Source organism: Lotus japonicus, chromosome 6 (genome assembly GCF_012489685.1).
Source record: "Lotus japonicus ecotype B-129 chromosome 6, LjGifu_v1.2".
In the NCBI taxonomy this organism is placed as follows: Eukaryota; Viridiplantae; Streptophyta; class Magnoliopsida; order Fabales; family Fabaceae; genus Lotus; species Lotus japonicus.
The window spans coordinates 41,188,968-41,204,676 of NC_080046.1; the positions used below are offsets into that span (position 1 = coordinate 41,188,968).

The following is a 15,709-nucleotide window of genomic DNA, read 5'->3' on the forward strand; positions in this document are numbered from 1 at the left end:
ACACATAAACTTGATGGAATGAAGGTAAGGAACTTGACCTAAGTTTTATCCCTTACAAAAAGAAATAAAACCATCCTAAAAAGTTAGGGACACTTGTAAAGAAGAAAAAGACCCTATCGCTGGAGGAATCTCCCCTTAAGGGAGAATGAGACTCTGCTTGGTTTTGCTAGCGAGAAAGACTCCATTGCTATGTAGGGTGCCTATGATATTTAGTATTTACTAACTACTCCCTCTGTTCCTATTTAACTGTTCAGGAAGAGAAGAAACACACATATTAAGGAGTGCAATCAATTTTGTTACTTTTTATAAAAGTATTATTTGATTTCCTATTTAACCCTTTAAAATGTATATTATCTTTCCTCATTTATTGTTCATGCAAGGATATTTCTTGGAAAAACATCATTTAATGCTCTCTTGAAACTCTAAGTGGACAGATATATAGGAACAAATTTTTTTCTTCAAAGTGGATAGTTAATAAGGAACGGAGGGAGTAGCTGATATGTGAATCCGAAATATCCACATGTGAAAGATATAATAAGTGATTTTTACCTACAGGTTATAGTCTAAGGATACTTCATAGCTTGTCCAATGGTTAATTGGAAGAAGAAAAAAAGATACGTTAAAATATCAAGTTTCACCTAGATCATAAGTTTCTATATATGTACATGATGCAATATTAAATTTAACACAAAGAAATACATGTTTCTAGTCTAGTGATGGAATCTAACTGACTTCAGAAACCTAACTGTAAACATCTGTAACAGAGAAGTACATATATTTTTTCAGAATAAACATTCCAAAAGCCACACCAAAAAAAAAACCCACTATGCTTAGTAATAATTACAGTATCAAAAAGCTTTTCAAGTTTTCAGCATTTGGGACACCATTTAGAGGGGACCGAGTGTAACATCTAACAAAATTCACCCAGTCTCTACATTTTGTCAATCCTGTCAGTTCATCTGTTTGATATCATCATCATCATACATACAAACCTAAATCTAACCCTTTCTGATCTTGATTTACACTTTGGACCCTTTTGAACGCTTCCTGGAAGATCTTTTACCAGTCACGCTTGCTTTTCGTTTCTTAACATCACCATTGCTAACAGAATCAAGAGCTTCTTTACATGTTTTGTTGTACTGAATAACATTGGTCACAACAGCATAGGTAGTGACATCACTTCTTGGTGTCAAGATTGTCTTTCTCTCAACAACAGCATTCTGACCGCATTTTGATTTGCGAATTGCCTTGTCTCTCAGCTTTTGGAATATGACGTCCTTGTCCAAGTTGAAGCCATCTGTTGTAAACTGTAACCATAAAATTTCAGTAACAATTTTATGCATAATGCAAAACCATTTATTAGACAAAATAAGAAAATAGCATTGCACACAAAAGAAACTGAGAAATGAGCATACTGATTCTGCCCCCAACACCCTATTTTCTTTCAGAGTATAGTCATGAGGAAGGTTGAGGTTTTTAAATATTAAATGGCATTTCCCAAACTAGGGGGGTTTCTATTGCCACTTGTGTCATTTATCAATTACTGAAAGTGAGGCATCGTGTCGGAAGATAGGTAAAAATTAAGTATTGTCTCACCTTAAAATCAACCGGGACATCGATTTCAAGAGACGGGCAACCACAGCCGTCACCAAAATTGAGTTTCAGAACCATTTCAAATGCTTTGTCATATGCTGTTCTCCTGTGACATCATTCATCTAAATGTAAGGAAGAAGGTGCAGGGCATGTCTAAATTTAAGCAGAATAAAACAGAAAAATATTTTTCCAAACTTCATATATAGATTTTCACAATTCTTCTGAATTCAGTGTAATCACGTCAAGTATGTAAGGACCAATAAACTAAAAAAATTTATTGAAGGCATAAAGAAACACAGCGTGAGAAAACCTTTTAAGCTGAAATGGTTGTTTATCCAGAATAGCTGCTTTGTAATTTTCCTTGTCTGTGAAGGAGACCTGCAGACAAGGACAGATATGCTAGTCAATTTCTAGCTTTTCCTTATTATTTCTCTTTTCATCAAAACATGAGATTGGTTAATGGATACAGCTAGAAAGCTCCATTCTTGCTCTCCCTTAAAAGGGAACTAGCAGGATTCATCATCTGAATTTCACTCTAGCAAACACAAAGGCACTAGAACATTCTGATCGTAAGCAGGTATCAAGAACGGGAAGGAGAGAAGAAATCAAAAGAGAGAAACTGAAAGCAGGAAATTCAAGAAGGAGCAGGCAGAAGAATGATGGAGGAGGGGAAAACAGAAGTTTAGAAGCATTTTGATTTGCAAACCAATTTCAAGTCGAACCCAGTACACGGGCATCTTGAAAATAGGTAAAGCCAACTTGATAGCCAAACAGTCATAAATTGCTAGTCAATTTCTAGCTTTTCCTTATTATTTCTCTTTTCATCAAAACATGAGATTGGTTAATGGATACAGCTAGAAAGCTCCATTCTTGCTCTCCCTTAAAAGGGAACTAGCAGGATTCATCATCTGAATTTCACTCTAGCAAACACAAAGGCACTAGAACATTCTGATCGTAAGCAGGTATCAAGAACGGGAAGGAGAGAAGAAATCAAAAGAGAGAAACTGAAAGCAGGAAATTCAAGAAGGAGCAGGCAGAAGAATGATGGAGGAGGGGAAAACAGAAGTTTAGAAGCATTTTGATTTGCAAACCAATTTCAAGTCGAACCCAGTACACGGGCATCTTGAAAATAGGTAAAGCCAACTTGATAGCCAAACAGTCATAAATTACTAGAACCCCCCTCCCCCCCCCCCCCCCCCCCAATAACCCTAATTAAATTAAAATACCTAATAACCTTATAAAGAATCCCATTTCCCAAAAGCTTAAGCTATTGACTGAAGTTACATAAATGTATCTATTACATCTCTAAACAACCATAAACATCTGCTTAAATCAATCTCTTATTTGGACGAATGGGGGCAATAAGGATCAGACTCTGACAATTTGATCGAGACTCTGATGCCATATAAAAAACTACCTTTTTACAAAAGCTTAAACTGTTGGGTGAAAACACAAGAACAATTTACATCTCTTAACAAACCCCAAAATAATAATAAACTTCTGAAGTGAATTTCCAATATGTTATTCCATATACCTAATAATCCCAAAATCCATATTCTATATCTTCTTGTTCCTCTCCCATTCCACATAAAGTTCATAATAAGTAGTGGAATGAGCAAGCAATCCAAACATCAAGATTCCAAAAAACATGAGGAAAATATTAGGAACGAAATTACAAGGTTCAAACATGTTAGTAAATAAGAAAGTCAGTCTAGCTAAATAGAAATATAGGTATAAAATAATAAAAAAGGCAGAAAGAGATTCAGCATGTGAATTCACCTCAACAGACTCGATGAAAGGCAATGCTGCTTTCTGCACATGAGAACTAGCAACTTGGAGAGACCAGTTTACAAATCTTTTATCTGTGATGCAAGGGAATGGACTGTGAGAATTGAGATATATAAACCAATGACTCATATAACTACAAGTATTACAGTGTCTTGGTATATCGGTAGGCTATGTGATACATGAAGAGTATGGCCTAAAATTATGAGATCATGAACAAAGCAACCTATTTTTCGAAGATAGGATCATATGAGTTGCAGGAGTATAAGAAATAAGAAGGCACACAAACTCGATTATACAAAAAAGCTTTGAACAGTGATTTTGACACTAAGCATCTGAGAGGCAATGGATTCTTAGTTCGGAAGAACTGATACTAATTGTCAATAAAAAAATGCGTAAAAACTTCCTCATTGAAGCAAGAAAGCTCTCTTAACAGCTCAACTATTTCCATTCCCGGTCATAACATGAAACAGATTAAAACTTATCAAGGGTTAGGTTGTTCTGGGTACTACTCAATTATCACTGCTTTGGGGCATTGAAGAATCAGTGTTAGTTTGTGTGTGTGGGTGGGCTGTGTTCTGTGATGCATACATTAAGATCATGCTTTGAATGCATCAAAAATCAAATGCCCCTGGAGGCATAGCTTAAAAGTTACATTGAACATCAACTTTTAGAGTATTATAGCATTCCTCTATTTCTAAATGTTGGCGCAGCTCGTGTGTGAGCCTGCGTAACTTGTGTAGTTGGATTGAGCTTGCATAGTAGACTTAGGCTTAGCTGTCAAGGGTAGCTAGTCAGCTGCTATGACAGTTAGCACGCAAGGTTTGCTAACAGAGTCAGTTCATTCTGTTGAACTGTTGTGACATAATTTGGTTACTTAGGTGCATGTGCATCCTAGTTCAGCTATTATAAATATAAGTGTAGCTTGCAGAATTTTGTAGTGAAAACTAACCATTGCTCAGAGCATGCACTAGAATAATCTGGAAAAAATCAATCCGGACAAATGGAGGAATTTGCAGATTAAGCTTGTCCATGACACCTGCAATTACCTGTTCCATTTTGAAGCAATGCATATTAAATGCAGAGGCAAATCTGTATTTACTTCTCATGAAAGGAGAAAAAGGTCACAGTAATCTACTTCTAACTGAAAATATTTGGATATGAAAACATAAGAAACTTGATATACAGAGAAAATGGATGATAAAGATAGACAATATTACATTTAATGTACTTCGAGAAATCTTACCACAAGAGAATTCGGAAAGGTGGTGAAAGAGCTGAATGATTGTTTATATTATTTTGTTTTTGTATTTATTGTGTTTTTTTAATTAAAAAAAAAAGAATCCCAGGATGCGGTTATCGAGAATGCTAGTCATGTGCACACTTATGTCTACCTAATTAGCAACATTGATGACAACTTTTGCTATGTCTCTCTTTTCTAATAATACATTTTGAATATCAGCCCGCATATGTCATTGTATGTGTCTTTAAAACTGTTTGTTTCATTTAGAGAGGTATAGGCGTATAGCAGTACAAGGTATTTAACTTAACTATGTGACCCTTTTATATCCCATATACTGATACATGTTCTCAACTCTGGCATTGGCAGTGTCAGTGCTTTTTTACGACATATACATCATTGTAAACTTTAATGCAGAAAAACTTAGAAAATAAATAAATTCTAAATAAACAACAATGGAAAAAAGGAAAAAAAAAATCTGTAATCAAGGATACAGATAAAATACCTTATCAACAAACCCATGTATGACAAGACTGGCTTTTTTATCCTTAGGTGTTTTCTGAGGAGTTCAAACACTTTAGTTTAGATGACTAAAATAATGAACAAGCATAAAGGTACTTTAGAGAAAAAAGAAACAATGAAACACAGAAATTAGAAGCCAGCCAGCATGTCCAATGATAGCAGTCAGAGATTGACAATATAATCATATAATTTAATAGCACCATAGCTGTAGCAACCACAAATATCCTACAGTTTCTAAGATAACCATCATAACCATGCCATATGTTGGCTAGTGACCACTGTTGAATTTGGATTTGTCTAACAGAGTAACAGCAAGAAATTTACGGCATTCTTTTGATTATCATTACAAGCATAAGTTCATCAAGGCAGACAAGATCTACTTTGCTACATGATACTGCATGAACTGAGATCATAGTGGATAAACAAGACAACCATAAGGATCACATATGAAATAGAATAAAATATTATTGAATGCATAGTGAGAATGAACTAATGGTTATAGAATTCACATGTTCAACTCAAAAATTTCAGTTTCTCATCTAATCAGTGGAGCTTAAGTAGCATTATTTCTCCCTTAAAGAAAATTAGTAAAACTAGCTTTTTCCCCCCTCTTTTAACTACCAAAATATCATGACAACTGATATTGGGTCAACTACCCTGATAAACATACAGAAGCTGGCTAGGAGAAAAAAGGGGAGACAAACCTGGAGATTTACAATGACAACTTTACCTCCACCACGAATAGCTCTAAGAGGCAAGTTGCATGCTGGAGTTATTTGCAGACTGCATTAACAAATTTTAGTCATAAAATATGGAAAGAAATATATAGGAAACCAAAAAAAAATGAAAGATATGGCAAAATGTTCATGCAGGATTTGTTTAAGGGCAGGGGCGGAACCAGAAATATTGAGTAAGGGGGGTGAAAAATTATCAGGTTAAGTAAAATCAAGAATAACTAATTGAGACAAGACTGTAAAAATTTTGAGGGGGAAAATACAACATTTGAGTACTGCTTTATTGAGAAAAAAAATTCTCTTGGGGAGGAGACTGTCCCATTTCTGAATCACTTCGGTCCATCCCTGTGTAGGGGTGTTCATGGATTAGATAAAATCCGTTTTGAAGAGATGAAGTCATCTGACAGAAAATTTTATTGGTTTGACTCTATTTGGTTTTCATATTTTATCATCTAATTGATTTGATTCTAATTATAAACACAGTCCAACATAATCCAATCTAAAGATGCTGGATTAGAATGGTAAAAAACATTGGCTTTTTCAGTCGTTTGTTTTTTTGGATTGATTAGATTGAATTGGTTTATAAACACCCTACTACAACCATTTTTGTTAGAATATAATACAATATCGATCACATTTCTTCACCTAATAGATTACAATTTTAGGATACTCAATTCATGACACCTTCAATGATATGAAATATGTATGAAGATTCATTTTTTCAGGTGGTTAAATATATGCCCGGTAGCTCAGCATAATCTGGCCATTAAGTGGAGATAAAACAAACGGAACAAATCCATCTATCATAAATTCTCTTTTATGTTGTAGATGTAAAATTGCACTCCAAAGTAGTAAGATTTGTGTTGAACTCAACTACACATGTCACAACTGCTGGGTTTGTATTTAAGTTAGTATTCAAGCTCAGGGGCTTTACATTTCAGAAGAGACTAACCTAAAGCTTCAATTTCAATCCCTTTCACTTTTCATTCTAATGCAAGAAATCAGTCTTTCAGTACACTTGCTATTACTAGAGCAAAGTTTTTCTTACAAAACTTATATCAATGTATGCTTGGCCTGTTTAGGATAAAGACTTATTCCAGTTTAACAGTTAATAAAAAAAAATTGAACTCCTACAAACTGGTAGGGAAGAAAAACAGACATCAAGATAGCAAAGAACTAAAAAAATAGAGGTAAAAGAAAAACAAATTTGTTGCAGTGATAGGGAAATAAATCTTGTAATTACCTTGTCCCCAAGCATAATACTATATCTGCCTGTTTGCAGTGCTTCTCTGCAGGAGCCATTTCCTTTCGAGGCAATGCATCCTGTACATACAAGGGCATAGGGACATGCTCAGAGGAAAACAGAGATACGCAGACACAAACAAAGATATATTTATGATTTATGAATATGTCCTTAATCATTTCCCTGGGAATAATAGTTCTTACAAGCAATTAACAATTGAGATAAACTAGTGATTAGTGTCAGTTAATGTATAGTTTGGTCAGGACAATTGGGCTCAATATACAACCTCAGGCTTCAGCTAGCTGCTGGTATAAAATCTTTCACTTTCAACTTTTCAATGTTGAGAAGTCCCACGTTGACTAGAGATATGACCGAATATGTCCTTACAAATGGGAGGGAAATTCTCACCTCTAAGCTAGCTTTTCGGGTAGAGTTAAGCCTAACCCAAACTCATGGCATCAGAGCTTATCCTAGATCTGTTTCTTGGAGACCACCCATATGTTCATTCCCGCAAATTCCACGCTCCAGATGTCCAGTCCTTGGCGTGAGTGGTGTGTTGAGAAGTCTCACATTGACTATCTCGAGATATGGAATAATAAGTCCTTATAAATGGGAGGGAAATCCTCACCTCTAAGCTAGCTTTTGGGGTAGATTCTACGATTTAGTGAGCAGTACACGTTCATGCTGTGTCCTTTGGTTTACAAATTTATACTCCTAGTATTATATTATATTATTGTACAACTGCAACCCAATGGTGAAAGAGAGACTAGCATTCCTGAATCCACAATAACCATTAAAACCAGTATGCTAGCTGAAAGAAAACAGAGAAGTCCATAAACATCCAAGATGAAAAAAAATGAAAAAACAGAAGGAGGTAGGGTTTTCAATAGTGCACTACATCAGCGCTGCGCATAGCGGCCCCTGGCTTGTTTGCTGCATAGCTGTCACAGTGTATGCAGCGACTGCTGGTGGGAATGGTGGCCGTCACGATGCAATCTGAAAGCTATTCAGAGTGACCATGAAAACCCAAAAGTTCCCTCAGAAGTTAACTAGCGCTAGGGCATTATTTTACAGGGGGGGGGGGGGGGTATTCGGGTTTTTGCTTCGGAGACATATGATGGAATCAAGAACAGAGAAAGTGATTTTATTCAAGATACAGAGCCTGAATTCTCAGAACTGAGAATTAGAGCCTCGAGGTGCAAGAATGGAGAAAGGGAAACCCTAACTCCCCCTCTGGAATGTTCGAGAGTCCAGTCTCTCCTAGTCCCTACTGAATTCCTAACTGACTTCTAACTTCCCTTCCCCCTTTATTTATACCCACACTAACAGTAGTAACAGAATAGCAAACAGTTAACAAACTAACTGTTTCCAATAACAGACAGCTACAAGGCTAAGCTATAGCCTTTCTCTTATTTCTCCTCTCATATACCTTCCTAAATGGAGGTCGATACTCATCAACATACTAAAAAGGATTTGGTTTGAGAAAACCCTCACTCCTCAGAAACTTTATTCCTTTCTCCATCTGAACTTATCAAGCGACCAAGTTGTGCTAGTAGTGAAAGTGAAATCGAGGAAGACTTGGATGCAGAAGAGGATGGTAATCCCTATATAAAAAATTTATTTGAATTTTCATGATTTTAGACAGTTCAGTTTAATCCTCCAAGGCTTAATTTCTTGATTACCTTGACTTTTGTTGGTATTTACTTGTATGTTTTGTTTAAGACACCCCTGTGACTTTTTATTGTTAATTATGAATATCATGGTGAGTATGTTTTATATCATTTTTTAGCATTTCTATATGTACAATGTACATGCGAGACACCTGACCCATGCATACCTCAATTCAACTTTGATTTTAAGTAACATCAACCTACAGCTAGGAAACATAATTGCATCTAGATTTAGTAAAATAATTACAGGACAGTCATGGTGTACATGTGTAACCAGAAGTGATGTGACAAGAAGAAACCAAAAAACAGAAGAAAAACTTTTGCTTCCAGTTCAATACCTTGAATAAAAAGAAGTCATTACTCTATTAAAAAAGAAGAAGCATAGGTTGAAAAAAACACGTATAAACACCTAATCACATCTCTTACAAAGATCTTAATATGCAATGATGATTTAGTGGCCAAATACCCACATAAAGAGAAGCTATCAATCAAACTTGGTTATACACAACTGATAAAAATTGGATTGTATAAAGAAACTGAGGAAACTAAAGTGTCAAAGTTTAGAGAGAAAATTGAGAGTGAAACTTTGTGAATATTATTCTTGGAATGAGTTTACATGAGTGCTGAACATATATACACAAGTGATACAGCAAGGGCTGAGATGCAAGTAACCAGCTCTGTTAGAGTTATGTTACAAGCAGTAACTAACCAACTAAACACTAAACAGTAAGCATAACTGACTAACTAAACAGTAAGAACAGACTAATTCATTCAATATTCCTAACAGATTGGTCTGGAATTCTATTTCAGTACCAAAGGAAACAACAAAATTCATGCGACACAATGCACAACCATAATGAGCCATAATTGTTTAACCTCTACTAAATCACCATCAAGCAAATTAAAAGTGTAGTACCTCCCAGTCAAGGACTGTATCCTTAAGTCTTGTCCGACATTTTGCATCTGAACAGCGCCGTGAGGTCTCCTTTAAACCAATAGTTTCTACCTCAAAATCGCGAAAGTACCTTAAGAGATTTAAATCACACAATTATATTACAACTTTTTTAAGATGTAAGATTTTGAAAACAAGTGACCGTTACTTACATATAAACACCAAAAAAGGACATCTATAGAAAAAAGCATAATTGTAAAAGGTAACCCCAGAGTTGGCTGTATAGCATCCATGTAATGGAAGCACGCTGAATATTCTTTATGAAATAAAAAATTTCATGTTCAAAGCTAAAGATTGAAGCAAACATGACAAAATAGAAATAACTACAACATGCATGAATCAAGTCCCCCCATGATTGACTTAACGCTAGACAAGTCAGCTCAAGTCTATAGCAGAATCTACAAAGATAATATTAGCAATTAGGACTGATTAAAAAACAGAAACTACAGGACAGAATTTTTATTGATGAGACTGAGAGAACTGTAGCAGTGCTTCCTCTACTTATACTTGCTAGCATCTTCAGATTCAGAACTTCTTTTATTAACTACTGCCAAAAGAAAACTCATGCAAGATATTAGGATGCAAGGAGCATTAAGATCTTACTCAGCACCACACAAAGGGCATGTTTCCATGAAGGAATTTCCATGCAATTCAGACAGTTTTTCCCTTGGTAATCCAGACCGAAGATGGAGACCATCGACATTCTATCAGAACAAAATCAAAGGTTGTAAGTAATGAGAAAAAAGTTAACTTCTTAGTTCTGCTGCCAAAGAACGACTACTTTGACGGAAAACATGAAAAGTTTATTGAAGTTTGATTGTCAAGGAACAAGTGAAAAGATAGCTAGAAAGAAAATACTACAAATTATTATATGTAATAAATTACTTAGAAAGGCTAAAATTTCCATGTATTTATAAGAAGTAAGTATATGCGTAAAATAAAAATAAAATGACCCTACCTGACTGATAACAAACTTCAAAATACCAGCCTTTTCTAATTCAACCAGAGCCATGTGAGTCAAGCTTGGCACCGCACGATGAAATGGCAATGATGCTCCTGGCAAGGCTTTACCTTCACGCTGTAACAGTACAGAACGGATAATAGGATGAGAAGATCCCCAATTCCCCACATGAAGTCCAAAACCATAAGAAAAAAGACAGACATAAGATATGAAAGAATGAGTACTGAAAAATAATGGTAGCATCTGACTTTCTTTTTCATAGCTTGGCACAGCTATGTTAGTTGCTATTATATTATTCTTTGTCAGCTATTGAGGCAGAAAAAACATACCACCTTCTTTCCTTGTGTTGGATAACAAATTCATCGAAGATACCCTAGAGAGTGAGTAGAGACAAATGTTGTCCACGTTGATTCATGTTAGGGTTGCTACCAAATTCACGTAAACTATAAGGAGGATAAACCAAGTGCAACTGGAAATATAAACACATTTCCTTGCAGGTTATTTAAGCAAGGAAAAGCTAATACCAAGCACATAAATTGAAAATTTTATATCCCGTCAAATCTTTTGGCTGCACAGAAGTTCTTATCTTGGTTCTAGGATAACTTGTTACATATTTATCTCATATCCTTGCCGAGGAAATATTGTTTGAAGCAATCAACTTGAAATTATTAGCATGTACAATGGTCTATGCATTGTTAAAAAGTAAAAAACAGATGCACTATATTCCTCTGTCCACATCAATTTCGAAAGTGCATATACTTTTAACAAATCGGTTAGGCGACTCTTATTAGTATGGGATGTATGATGCTGACGTGCAAGAATCAAAAGAATAAAAAAATCATAGTATGCATATTGTAAGAATGAACCTCATTGTTCTCATTAGCATTTGCATTCTAAATCTAATAGAAATGGCGGAGATTGTCAATCACACACTCACAACTGTGTAAACATCCCAAAGGAATAAAAGATTAATTTCCATCATAGTATAAATCATTTTATAGCTTCAAAATCATCACCTGAAGTGTCCAAATACCCTTGGGACCTCGAAAATCAGGTATACCACAAGAAGTTGAAATTCCTGCACCTGTAAATACCACTAGATGCTTGCTCTGCAAGTGTAAAAGGAAATAAAAATTAGAGAGGTTGATTAGACAAAAACTCAGACCAGATAAAGTAAATTCACAATATCAACATTGATAAGTAGCTGCAATTGATACCTTTTTTATCATGATAGCAAGTCGTTCTATCTGCCAATAAAAAGAAGTTACATTAGCACATGAAGAATTCACTTTCATTACACACATATACACTTTTTACTATGTAATGAAGAAAACCTCAAAAGGTGATAAATTGGTACATTGCATTCTAATAAAAAAAGAAGAGGAATGATTGAAAAAAAACTGTTATAAGGATGAAATTATAAATGGAGAGAAATGATTGAAATAAACAGTGTTAAGGATTATACTATTACATATAGCAACCATCCACCATAAGAAACGAAACCATCATTGAATAAATGGCGAGAAAATTCATGAATTAAAACACAGTGAACAATGTACAGCATATACACATGGTCAAACCATGTCCATACCCATCAAACAGATACTAGCCACAATGCTTGCATATTGTAACTGGTAACCTACTCTAAAGCAAATAGACTTGCTTAACAAATCCAATGCTTAAGGTACTAAAGCCACTCAATGATTATGTTACAACTTGTGATGGTTCAGCTGATGATTCTATTATAATATTCATAGTGGCTGATGGATCTGCTTAAATCATGTTGTGATAACAATGAAAACCTTCATCGGAAAAGCTTGGAGTGGTCTTACATAAAACAATAGAAGATGAATGGTGCAACTTTTTTTTTTGATGCAAGAACGAGGCAACGGTTCGAATGGCACTACTTTAAAAGTGTGGTTCAGCTTATAACTTAAAAAACTATGTAATTGTCCATATAGGTTTATATCTAGAAGATTTCCAAAGAAATTGAAGCCTGGAAGATTTCTACATTGTACCAAAACATCACATGATCTGGTAGCATATACCTATCATTGGAAGGATATATTTTATCTCCGAGTACAAAATCCAATCAAAACCCTAACACTGAATCACTTGTTCAGGTTTGGATTGACAAGCAGCATCAATTGCAAGAATTGACAAAGTCAATCAACACATAAACTTGCGGAAACAATTATACACATCCTATCTCTGGATCCTTAATAAGCTGAGTTCTTTCTTAACTATTGAAATTTATAATGAAAATCTAAACTTTTATTTGTTGTTAAGATGACAACTCTGGCATCTATCAGGCCACAGTTTTCTGTGCAATACTCCGACAACCAAACCTTTTCCCATTTGGTGGAGTTGGTTACATGGATGACACAGTGCCATAATGCCCTGTCATAAACTATGTTCAAATATAAAAGCATTCACCTCTAGATCTTTCTTAATGATTTGGCTTATAGTTTTCCTTGATTCTCCCTCTTTCCCTAACTACTTGTCTATCCTCCGTCTTCTATATCTGATCAACCCTTCTTAGCTGTGCTTCTACAGATCTTATCCATACTCGCTCAAACCATCTAAGACAACACTTAAACAAACCCCAACAATTTCATCAAGGACAATTTTCCCAATGAAATTAAACACCATTTTGGGGGCTAAGATAAAACACCTAGGCTACCCAACCCAAATCACACTTCAATAGCGAGAAATTGACTTTCCACCAAAACAAAAGATAACTCCCATTTCCTGATTGTAACCAGAAAAGGAATAGTGAATATACAGCAATTTTATATAGGCCATAAGGCATGCCTCACAGATATGCACGAAAAGCACCACCATAGTTGATAATCTTTAGCATATTAACCAATGTATGAGATACAATCCCAAAACCCAGTAAGCATTTCAATGTATCGAACATAGATCACTTAATCAAAACCCTCAAACTAGAACAACAATCATCTACTCAAAAGTATGTGCCATCCAAATCCAGTATAGCACATATTCAAAATCATGCATGCTAATTATCAAAACAGCACTAAAAATTTCATCAAAATTTCAGCTTGATCAGCACAAGATCACAACATCAATGCCATTATCCATCAATCATGCAACAAACAGCACAAAGTTTTCATTTTTTGGCCACCAAGTAGCACCCCATTTAAGCATTAATGCTGCAAATGGGAGATCACCCATCAAAGTTCTTACTGGCACAAACAACAGTGAGAAGAAAAGCAAAGCAAAGAAACTAGAAGGTAATATAGAGACAAGGGACCCACTTTTTCTCGCAAAACATGGGAAGAGTCGAAAAATTCGGACATTCCGACGTTGCCCACATCTTCAATGTAGGAAAGCTTCTCGGCATACCCAAGAGACATGGTTGATTGGTGACTGAGTGTGCTGCCAGAATGCCTCTCACTTTCCCATCTCTCACACACAGAAATTGGAGAAGAAAGTGTGTGTTTTTCTTTTCTTCAGCAGAGAGAAAATGGAATGTGAAGCATTTGCTTCTTTTAAGGAGACCCCAAAAGGCCTATATACTCAAAACATTCATCCCCAGGAGCATGGCATCACAAACAAGCACAACATCAATTTCTCAAGTAACATTTATTAATAATAATATATACAAAGATAGACAATAATATATACAAAGATAAACAATTATTAATAATAGAGAAAATAGTATATGTGAAATTTTTTACACAGTGAACCAATTAGTTTTTAAAATCAAGAATTAAATTAAATAAAAATTAATAATTCTCGTATCTTTGAAATCTAATTAATTGACTAACTAAATTTTTCGTTATTTTCCGGTGTATAAAAAGTAAATTTTTCGTCAAATGCATAAAATTTATTCGCTTGATAACGTATACATATATGAAACAATTAGTAATTGATAAGAAAAATTAACTACATATATTCTTTTTCAGGCAATCATGTTCGACCTGAGTATGATAAATGTCAAATGTTTCTTTAAGAGTGTGTCTCCTAAAGATTGAATTTTCAACTTTAAGATTCAAATAATCACTTTTAATCACTGCGAAAGACCATCATTGAATAATATTTAATATTTTTAAAATATTAATTAAAAATTATAAGGGTTAATGGTTAAATTAGTTCATGAGTTTGTAAGCGAGTTTGATTTTAGTCCCTCTGACAAAAAATAACGTTTAGTGGCGGCCAAAAACCGTCAGTAATTGTATAACTAACCGCCACTAAACGTCATTTTTCGTCAGAAAGACTAAAATCAAACTCTCTTACAAACTCAGGGACTAATTTAACCATTAACTCAAATAATAATTACTATTTAACATTATATTTGATTAATTTTAATATTTAATATTATTGTTATACTATAATTTTTTATTTAATACTTTATAGTATCATTGATAATTTTTAAGTCTTTTATCAATAAAGTGTTGATCTTGTGGTAAGCAAATTAGACTCCATGTAAAGATGAGAGCAAAAGTTGGAATTTCGCGAAAGATATTTGTTTGCAAGAACATGCAACTGTATCCTAAACAAGTGACAACAAACATAATAGATTTTGTATATTGTGTACGGTAATTACAAGTCATAACTATGAGTTTAATTATATATAAAACCCTATCATATTTAACATCTGATTAAATGTAAAAAATTGGACTCAACGAGATATATTTTTCATGTATTTTAATTTAAATAACATATTAGCACTAAACTTATAACTAAATAAAATGTATGAGAATTGTTATTCAGACCCCCCCCAACAGCTATTCAGACCCTGATAAATTTGTAAAATCCAAAAAAGCCCTTTATAAATTTTTTTCGCTCGCACTTTGAAAATCTGTCACTATAGCACTTTCAAAGTGCGATAGTCACACACTTTCAAAGTGCGAGCGCAACACAAATATTTCTTTTTTTCCCTGTTTAATTTTCGCAAGGAATTTTGGACTGTCACTTATTAGTTAAGGTAATAGGATCATTCTAAGCTCAAATATGCAGTTAGAATCTTCAAATTCCTACAC

General features: G+C 34.5%; 1 protein-coding gene across 1 annotated transcript; it reads right to left on the reverse strand.

The window, feature by feature from the left end:
* Positions 1-615: 615 nt before the first annotated feature.
* LOC130724700 (NAD-dependent protein deacetylase SRT1) lies at positions 616-14,277 on the reverse strand. Its single transcript, XM_057575985.1, has 14 exons — positions 13,982-14,277; positions 11,918-11,947; positions 11,717-11,809; positions 10,698-10,817; positions 10,343-10,443; positions 9,704-9,812; positions 7,118-7,197; positions 5,845-5,923; positions 5,124-5,177; positions 4,331-4,427; positions 3,373-3,455; positions 1,904-1,971; positions 1,597-1,699; positions 616-1,307 (listed from the first exon to the last, which is right to left on the reverse strand). Exons 1-14 carry the CDS (start codon positions 14,078-14,080, stop codon positions 1,020-1,022), a joined length of 1,404 nt encoding a protein of 467 aa, XP_057431968.1. The 5' UTR covers positions 14,081-14,277; the 3' UTR covers positions 616-1,019.
* Between the last annotated feature and the right edge of the window lie 1,432 nt (positions 14,278-15,709).

Bases quoted from the DNA above. Each gene is read 5' to 3' on its own strand.
- LOC130724700 (XM_057575985.1), bottom strand. From the start codon at position 14,080: ATGTCTCTTGGGTATGCCGAGAAGCTTTCCTACATTGAAGATGTGGGC. The intron at 11,810-11,917 runs GTATCAATTGCA...TTACACTTGCAG, and splicing joins TTGCTATCATGATAAAAAAG to AGCAAGCATCTAGTGGTATT. The intron at 9,813-10,342 runs GTAAGATCTTAA...AAATCTCTTAAG, and splicing joins TGCCCTTTGTGTGGTGCTGA to GTACTTTCGCGATTTTGAGG.